This window comes from Chenopodium quinoa, unplaced genomic scaffold (assembly GCF_001683475.1).
Source record: "Chenopodium quinoa cultivar QQ74 unplaced genomic scaffold, ASM168347v1, whole genome shotgun sequence".
Taxonomy (NCBI): domain Eukaryota; kingdom Viridiplantae; phylum Streptophyta; class Magnoliopsida; order Caryophyllales; family Amaranthaceae; genus Chenopodium; species Chenopodium quinoa.
In genome coordinates this window covers 2,630,134-2,639,611 of record NW_018742329.1, presented here as the reverse complement: position 1 = coordinate 2,639,611, position 9,478 = coordinate 2,630,134, and the positions used below count along the sequence as shown (strand labels likewise).

General features: G+C 47.9%; 1 protein-coding gene across 1 annotated transcript; it reads left to right on the top strand.

Annotated features, from left to right (window-relative positions):
* The first annotated feature begins 3,098 nt into the window (after nucleotides 1-3,098).
* On the top strand, nucleotides 3,099-3,976 carry LOC110689596 (histone chaperone RTT106-like). Its single transcript, XM_021866359.1, has 3 exons — nucleotides 3,099-3,200; nucleotides 3,290-3,343; nucleotides 3,443-3,976. Exons 1-3 carry the CDS (start codon nucleotides 3,099-3,101, stop codon nucleotides 3,974-3,976), a joined length of 690 nt encoding a protein of 229 aa, XP_021722051.1.
* Nucleotides 3,977-9,478: the final 5,502 nt, after the last annotated feature.

Below are 9,478 nucleotides of genomic sequence, written 5' to 3'. Positions count from 1 at the left end.
AACCATTGTGGGTATAATGGTAGATGCCCGTGACCAAGTTACTATTATTTCTTTTTCCGACTTTGTGTTAAGCTTCTCAATTTTTCTAAATAAATGATTCGCGACAAAAAGGATTTTTTTTTAGTGAACGTGTCACAGCTAATTACTCCTATATTTTTTTTATGTAAAAACGATGAAACTAATTCTATTTTCATTTCCTTTCCTATTTACTACGTCGACAAATAATAAAATTATCACTATAAAACGTGCGGAAGTAAAGATATCTTCTTGGATTCCAAGCTCAGGTAAAGTGAGATAAGTGACGTATTGTCTCGTATTGCGTGTCAAAAATTCTCTCTGTCATAAATGACATAATGTCCCTATTTATAGGGTCCTTTTGAAAAGTGTGCCTTCCTAGGATCTGGTGACCTAGTAATTAGGTCACGCCGTTTTGCGGCGCCTCAGGATTTGGGCCTTAGAAGGCCGCCATCCCAAGGCCAATGCCTGAGTGACACGTGTCACTGTGCCCAAAGGATTTTGAAGCACTTTTTGTGTGACATGTGTCGCCACCTGAATGGTCCCTGCTGGACCTTCAGTCCACGTAGGACGGAGAAGAGTCCACCCTCCACGTGTCATCATTCCATAGGTCCAAATGGCACCTATACGGAGGACACGTGGCACTTTCTGATTAGGCCACCTGGCCGGGTATAAAATACCCAAATCATTTGCCCCTCACAGGGGTCACGTGCATTGCACGTGACTCCTATGACAGGTGTCAGTATCTGAGTGGTCAAATTCGAAAATTTACTAGAGGAAAAAATTAGGATTTTACCCCCCTATAAATAGTGAGGTTTGACCCCCCCTCTTGGATTCACACCTTGGCGAATCTCTGGAGAATCTTGGACTTTTTGACTTAAAGAATCTCAAAATTCCCTAAGCGTTTTTCAAGCATCCGACACTCGGCTACCAGTCCGACGTTCTTTAGTCAACCAAGCATCTTTCTCCCTTCTTCTAAAGGTAACGTTTGTATTTTCTTTTTACTCTTCATTTTTTCTTTGTTTTCGAAAAAATGGCTCCCCAATTGCATGCGGCACGACGTAGGATAGTGATCAGCCGGTCACCGGGGACGGCTGAATCTAGAACTAGCAATGCCGAATGCTTGGCCAAAGACCCTGCTTTGCGAACTTCTCCGAATCCAACCATTTTCGTATCTGTGCAGGACACTATGGCCAGAATCAAAAGAACAGCAAGGCAGTGTAGCTCCGATGGAGTTTTCTACCATTCAGATGGGTCGACTGTTTTTTCAGACGGCTCAATAAGAGTGCCTCGAAGTGAGCTGTCGGAACACCCTGACAGCCCTTCCTATCTTCCTCCTACCCCCACTTATTACCATTCGCCCACATCTAGTGGAACTCCTAGTGATGGAATCCTTGGGGAGGCGGATGAAGAATATCAACTAGGGCCTTCTGGACAGGCGTCGAAAGAGAGTCAAGGGGAGGACCCCGCTGGCACCAGTCGACGGTCCCCTAGCTCTGATGAGAGCTCTGGTGACGAGTCGGCCTCGTCATCTTCTACAGAGAATGCCTCCGTAACTTCAGAGGAGGCTAGATCAAACATAGATTCTGCCAGAGAGTCCCTGGCAGTGGATAGGGGGGAAAGCTGGGCCGAGCCGAGTGCTTCCAGGCGCTTGGAGAGAGCCCCCTACTATCAGCATGTTCTTCTAGGCAGGCGGAGCGCCATGGCATCCGGCCTTGCCAATTTTAGGCGCAAGGTCGCCCTAGGCTATGGCTACACTTTGTCGGTCCCTAACGAGGGCGACACCATAACCTGGACGAGCTTGGCTAGCTATCAAGACAAAGCATTCGGCTGCTATGAAGCGGCCTTCCAGGCTGGCCTCCGCTTCCCTCTCCATCCGGTCGTGGAGAGGATTTTGGACGGATACCAACTGGGAATCTGGCAACTTGTACCCAACTCCTGGATCAATATTCTGGGGTACGTTGCCGCCTGTGAGATGCTGTAGGTGGAGGCGAGCTTTGAAGCGTTTGCCCACATGCACTATCTGAGCAGGGCGCCTGCTAGGGGCGGTGAAGGCTGGTACACCTTGACCACTTGCAAGGGGTACATGATGGCTGTTGGCAAAGAGAACAAGTGGAAAGACTGGAGGACTAAGTTTTACATAGTCAAGTCTGCCGACAACCGCCTGAAGAAAAAGTATAACAGGTGGAATAAGGATCCACCTCTCCTAGCAGGCAGGAGCGCATTGCCGCCTGTTCCCAGGCGGGCAAAGGAGGAGATCATGGACGCGGCGTTGTTTACCGTGTCCGTGTGGACGAATGATGTGGGGGACAAGGAGGTCACCCCTCAATGCTATCTCCCTTTGTACAAGTGGTTTGAAGAAGGGACATTCTTAGCCGCCTGTGGGCTAAGTTCTGAGATGCCGAGGTCTGTTTTATATGCAATTTACTTTTTCTTTTCAGTACTTGTTTAATGACGCTAATCACTTGTTCATTTTTGCAGACAAAGCAATGGAAAAGCTCTCGGCCACAAGGAAGCCGACTGTATCTGCTGCTCGATACAGGTCGAATGTCCTAAACAGGGTAGAAGTAACCACTCACACCAAAGTGGACGAGCAGAAAACTAGCGGCACCTCCAAGGTAGAAAATTGTTATACTTTCATTTCTAACCAATATTAAATTTGCCCGAATGATTTCTAACTTGCGTTTATCTTGTGTTGATGTAGGGTGCACCTTCCAAATCTCCTTCAAAACCATCCGACACTAAAATCCAAAAGACTAGGGCGGGTGATGTGAGCGCATCCGGCAAGGGCGGCCGGAAGCACATTTCTCATATACCCAAGAAGGGCCCAGACGCCACTTCTCTCGAAGCTGAAAAGGAGATCAGCAAATCGGATGCCCAGAGGGCATCGAAGGGTGGCTTTAAGCAACCCACCACTGCTGTCGGCTCAGCATGAGAGAAGAGGAGTCTGGGGAGAGAGGAGGAACAGAAGGACGACGGTAAAATCCATTCGCCTCTATTGTTCTTCCATTTAGGTGTACTTGAGTTATTTTTCTAACTTTCTCTCCTTCTCAGTTCCTGTGCAGAGGCCGACTGTAGTCCAGATGGCCAAGTCCATGCTGAGGGCGGTTGATCCTGACGACAAGGCGTCTGTCAGAGGAGTCGGCACCCTTGACTTGGATGGCATCTTGGGGAACCTCTACGAGGTATGAGTCTTAGCTCAATTTTTTTTTTTTTTTTTTGCTAAGTATTATTTCTTTTTCCTCCTAGTTTTAACCATTTGGCTCTTTTGCAGGCCATGCTGCGCGTCCAAGGGCTCAGGCAACCCCTTAAGGAGAAATCTAAAGAGGTAACAGTCGCTAAAGCTTGGGACGAGCCCTCCTTGGATCGGGCTTAATTTGATATTGCTTAGAATGAGTATCTGACGTTTGATATGATGTATTCGCAGGCGGAAGCCAATATGCAGGTGAAGAAGGACCTGTACTCGGCCCACCTGCGCATCACTTCCCTTAAGAAAGAGATTACAACTCTTAAGGAGAAGCTCGAGCCTCTTCAAGATGTCAAAGAAGAGGCCGAGAGAGCCAAGCAGAAGGTGGGCCGCCTAGAGCAGCGCCTCAGAAACCAGGAGCATCAGCTGAAGTCCAAGTTTGAGTCCGTGGCTGATCAAGAGAGAGAAGCTCTTGTTAAGCAAATGATGAGCGATTATGAAGCCATCATGCGGGACACTTGGGCGGCTGTACAGCCGGAATCGGACTATCAGATTTGGATATCCAAATTTGACGAAGCCAGCAAAGCATTCGACGCTCGCCTTATTGAAGAGGCTGAGAATGCTGAGGCCGAGGAAAGTTCTGGGTCTGACTCTTCTGGGGAGTCGTCCTCTGGTGGCGAGGAGGAGGAGGATCAGGCGGAGGAGCAAGAGAGAAAGGATGAAGAGCAGCCGAAGGACGACAAGTCGGCTGCCACTGAAGAGGCTCTCCCCTGATCACTTAAGCTTTTATGCTTTTCTGCGGTCGAATGGCCATGTACTTTTCTTTTACGGCCTGCGTGCCGAGTATTTGTATCTTTACCGACCAAGGGGTCGGGTAATTTGACAATCTTTTTGGCTTTGCCAGATGACAATCTTAACCAATTGTCAGGTGGCGATTGGTCTTTTTTAATTTGAATCATTCGGCCATTTGGCTGAAGTTATCCATATTCCGTCCTTTGAACTGCTTGAATTTTTATTCTTCATTGCATGTTTTTGGCTAAGTATTATAACCTGTATACCATGCGAATGTTCTTGCCCCTGGACGGATGTCGAGTGGTTTCGGTTTATTGGATTGATTGACTTAGAAATTTTTGATACTTAGAAGAGTATGCATGGTTTCTAAGTCAATCAATCACTATGGTGATTGCCCCAAACCACGCGGCAGACGTCCATCCAGAATTGGCGAACATAAGTGTTCATTCGGCCATTGGCTCGAACTAACTCAAATTTCCAACTTAGCTTATTTGCTAAGGGTAAACCTCCGCCTGTTCTGCCCCATAAGCAAAAACAAGCGCCTCCGGCCATAGGCCTCTTTGAGATAAAATGCTAAGTTTGTTCCTTAACCAATTTTCTCTTAAAAATAATTGTCCGCCTGTCTTGCCCCATAGGCAAGGATCAGGCGTCATCCGACCAATAGCCTCAATAAGTGCTAAGTAGTTAACTTAGCTTGTAAATATTCCGCCTGTTTTTCCCCTGAGCAATAACAGGTGCATCCGGCTTTATGCCTCGCTTAGCCTCTACTTATGAAACAGTGACCATTTCTGAACTGCGCTAGATAGAAAATTCAGGTCTTTTAGATTTCACTTTCGATTAAAACAAACGACTGCGAATGCTGCCTTAGCATTCGGTAGGGCTGCTTGATATATTCGTAGAGCAATGTGCCACCCAAATGGGAGATGCTTCTCCTCGACGAATTCGCCAAAATGGACGTCGCCGGTTATCTGACTCATCTCGGAGCAGACGATCATACTCATGTTGGAGCAGACTGTGACCATTCAGTCTCTTTTTGTTTATTAACATCCGGCCATGGGCCTCATCATGATTTTATCTAGCCTTAGGCTTCTTAAATGGTTTCGTAAATATTCGTCAAGTGTTGGTGTAAACTTGATGAATTTCGTAGGAACGACTGTTCTAAAACAATCGGTTCCTTCAAAATGATTGGAGCGTCTGCGGTTGAGACAAACGATCTATAAACGTATTGGCCGTCTGTATTGTATACAGGCGACACTAAGAGCTTAAATAAAAAGACAAGTTGGGAAATGAAGGCATATTCTCATTAACAATACGTGAGATTTACAAAATTGAGGTTTTTACATTCGTACTTAGAAGTAGTACTTTTTCAAGTTGTCTACATTCCAAGTTCTGGGTAGCTGCCTGCCGTCTCTTACTTCCTCATAAATTTGGTAGGGGCCTTCCCAATTTGGGGTTAGCTTTCCCTGTTCGTTCGCCCTACCGACTGCCTCCATTTTTCGTAGCACAAAGTCCCCCACTTTGAGAGGACGCTTGCGTACTCTTTTGTTGTATGCCCGAGTCATTCTCAGACGGTATATCTCATGGCACAAGGCAGCATTGCCCCTGCGCTCTGGAAGTGATTCCAATGCCAGGCGCATGGCCTCCCAATTCGCCTCTTCATCATACAACATGATTCGAAGGGTCGGCTCATAGTGCTCAATGGGCAGAACAGCTTCTGCACCATACACCATTAGGAATGGGGTTTCTCTTGTTGCCCCTTTAGCAGTCGTTCTGATGGACCAAAGGATGTGTGGTAATTCATCCGCCCAAAGGCCACCAGCCCGCTCAATTTTCTTTTTAATCCCGTCTGAGATTAACTTGTTGAAGGCTTCGACCTGACCGTTTGCTTGCGGCCGGCCGACTGATGCGAAGAAGCTTGAGACCCCCTGGTCTCCCAGCCATGTCTTGAGTTGAGGCGTCTCAAATTGAGGACCATTGTCAAAAATCATAGACATGGGCACCCCAAAACGAGTGATTATGTTCCTCCAGATAAAGGAAATGACGTCTTTAGTCTTGATGTTTTTGACTGCCTCAGCCTCTACTCACTTGGTAAAGTAATCCACAGCCACCAATATATAGCGCTTACTGCCTGGTGCAGTTGTATATGGCCCCAGAATGTCCATGCCCCATTTGGCAAAGGGTATTGGGCTGTGGATGGCCGTGAGGTCTGTAGCCAGACGATGGATGAGCTTGCCAAACTTTTGGCACTTGTCACATTTTTTCACCATTTCCATGGCATCCCACTCCAGAGTTGGCCAAAAGTAAAGTCGCCTGGCCTTGGCCGCGAGGGATCTGCCGCCTATATGGGAGGCGCAGAATCCCAAATGCAACACTTCGAGGACTTCCTTCCCCTTTTCTGGGGTAACACACTTCAACAGGGGTTTCAAAAAGCCAGCCCTGAAGAGCTCTCCTTGTCGCAACTTAAAGTTAGCTGCTCGTTTTTTTTAGAACAATCGCCTCCCGTGGTGAGTCTGGGAGCGTGCCGTCTGCAAGATAGGCCCGGATGCTGTCCATCCAGGTTGTGCTCCGGTCAAGAATTCCAATGGGGTCTTCCTTAGATATACTTCTTTTTTCCATGACCTCCCAGAAAACTGACCGAGGCGTTTCACAGGAGGCGAATGATGCCAACTTGGACAGAGCATCCGCCTGATTGTTTGAAGACCTGGGCACCTGAGTTAGATGTAATTCTTCAAGTGACCCAACTTCACTCGACTGCCTGCAAATATTTTATCATGGCCGGATGAGTGGCCTCGTACATTCCATTAACCTGGAGTACGACCAGTTGAGAATCAAAGCAGGCGGATATCTTCTTCGCCCCTGCCGCCTTGCAATACCGGATGCCGGCCAGCAGGGCCTCATACTCGGCCTCATTATTAGAGACCTGAAACTTGAACCGTAGTGCGTATTCGTACTTATCTCCTTCAGGAGATTGACAGATAATCCTCGCGCCACAGCCGTTCACAGTGGAGCTCCCATCCACATACACTTTCCAAACCTGGTCTGTATTGTCCGGAACAACTGGCCTTGTCATTTCGACAATAAAGTCAGCGAATGCTTGTCCCTTTATTGCCTTCCTTGGTTCGTAAGTGATTTCTAATCCTTGCATTTCAATCGCCCATTTGAGCATTCGTCCAGAAGACTCCAAGGTTGTGAGTGGCCGCTTGATCGGTTTGTCAGTATAGACCTCTACCGCATGCGCCAAGAAGTAAGGTTTAAGCTTCTTGATGGCCATGTAAAGGGCATGGTCGAATTTGTCAACCATGGGGTACCGAAGCTCCGCGTTTCTCAAAACATGGCTTATGAAATACACCGGGAGCTGGATGCCGTCTCTTTCATCTAAGAGTACAACACTGAGGGTATGATTAGAGACGGCTAAGTACATGAAGAGCTTCTCTTTAGGCAAAGGGCTGACAAGCCTCGGCAAAGAGTGCAGATGAGTTTTTAGCCTTTGAAAGGCCGCCTCTGCATCATCCCCCCATTCAAAGTTTGTCTTCTTTTTGATTGCCTGGAAAATGTAGTGACACTTGTCGCCTGAACGGCTGAGGAATCTCCCCAAGGCCGCCAGACAACCTGTTAGTTTTTGCACTTCTTTCACAGTACGGGGCGACTGCATGTCGATTACCGCCTGTATTTTCTCAGGGTTGGCCTCTATTCCCCTTTGGTCAATCAAAAATCCGAGAAACTTCCCAGACTCAACACCAAAGACACACTTTTTTGGGTTAAGCATGACCTTGTGCCGCCTGAGTGTGGCGAATGTTTCTCGGAGATCAGCAAGGTGATCCGCCTGCTGTTTGAATTTGACTATCATATCGTCAATGTACGCCTCTACATTCCTTCCGATTTGATTAATGAAGACCGTATTAATCATTCGTTGGAAGGTAGCAGGCGCATTCTTCAAACAAAACGGCATCACCGTATAACAGAACAACCCCTGATCAGTGACGAATGCCGTCTTTTCTTGATCTTTTTTTCCACAGGGGGATCTGATGGAAACCTGAATAGGCGTCCATGAAACTCATCAGGGCATGTCCGGCTGTTGAGTCGACCAGACTGTCGATCTTAGGCAGTGGATAGCTATCCTTTGGACATGCCTTGTTGAGGTCTGTGTAATCAACACACATCCGTCAAGTTCCATTCGGGGTTTTTACTAACACAACGTTAGCTACCCACTCAGGGAAGTTGCACGGCTGAATGAACTTGGCATCTAACAGCTTTTTTACTTCGACAGCTGCCGCTTGACTTCTTTCTTTGCCGTGGTTTCTTTTCTTTTGCCGGATAGGCTTCTTTTTAGGATCCACGGTGAGTTTGTGCACAGCGAGATCCGGGCTGAGGCCTGGCATCTCCTCCACTTCAAAGGCAAAGATGTCTTTGAATTCCTTGAGCAGTTGGTGAAGGTTTTCACCCAACTTTGCAAAGGCAATCATCCCCACCTTAACAGTCCGCTCTGGACGGCTATCATCCAGAGGGATATCAATGTGCTCACCAGTTGGCTGGGGACGAAGATCATCCGACCTTTCCCCAGTCAGTGATTGCTATTGCTTTTCTTTTTTGACCACCACCAGCTGATCAGTCTTTCTTTTCTTTCCGGCTGGTGGAGCCGACTGTTCTTCCTCGACATCGTCGAGGTCAATCATTTGCTTGCCCCGGCCGGATGATGCGGCCGCAGGCTTGACGTCCGAGAGATAACACTCTCGAGCCGTCTTTTGGTCCCCATTAAGGGAACCAACTGTTCCATCATCCTTCTCATACTTGAGTAGCATGAGAGCAGGTATGATGACGGCCTTACACTCAATAAGAGTGGGTCGGCCAAAGATGAGGTTGTAAGCCGTGAGCTCTTCAACCACTAGGAAACGGATAGTCATGTGCCGACTGTCTCCCCTGCTTCCCAGGCGGACAGGTAGGTCAATTCGTCCGACTGGGTGCACAAGTCCTCCCCCAAACCCAACTAAGGTGTGGGTGACCTCCATCATGCTATCCGGTTTGTACTTGAGATTGGACAAGCATTTGAGGCTGATGAGGTCAGAGGAACTTCCTGTGTCAATCAGAATTCGGCCAACCAGCTGGTTGGCGACTTTACACTCAATGACAACAGGGTCATCATGCGGCCGACGGAATTTTCCTCTGTCCTGTTTGGTGATGACAACTTTAGGGAAGGTGGATGTGCTAGCTGCATCCCCCTCCTCAACAGAATTGACCATCTTTCTTAGATGGTCCTTGGTACCCCGAATGGTCGGGCCACCACCGGCAAATCCGCCTGCTATGGTGTACACCGATTCTTCATCAGTTTCGGTACTCACAGAGGGCTGGGGAGTCTTTTTCTTGGACTGCCCCAGATTTGCCTTTGAAGTCACTTTGGACTTCACATAGGACTTCAGCTGTCCTTTGTCGGCCAGACGGTTGAGCTCCCGCTTGAGACTAAAGCAGTCGTTCGTGCCATGGCCAACA

What these genes read in the sequence shown, in the direction of transcription:
- LOC110689596 (XM_021866359.1), top strand. Translation starts at nt 3,099, where the DNA reads ATGGCCAAGTCCATGCTGAGGGCGGTTGATCCTGACGACAAGGCGTCT. An exon ending in TCTTGGGGAACCTCTACGAG is followed by an intron (nt 3,201 to 3,289) that starts GTATGAGTCTTA and finishes GCTCTTTTGCAG; the next exon opens with GCCATGCTGCGCGTCCAAGG. An exon ending in TTAAGGAGAAATCTAAAGAG is followed by an intron (nt 3,344 to 3,442) that starts GTAACAGTCGCT and finishes ATGTATTCGCAG; the next exon opens with GCGGAAGCCAATATGCAGGT.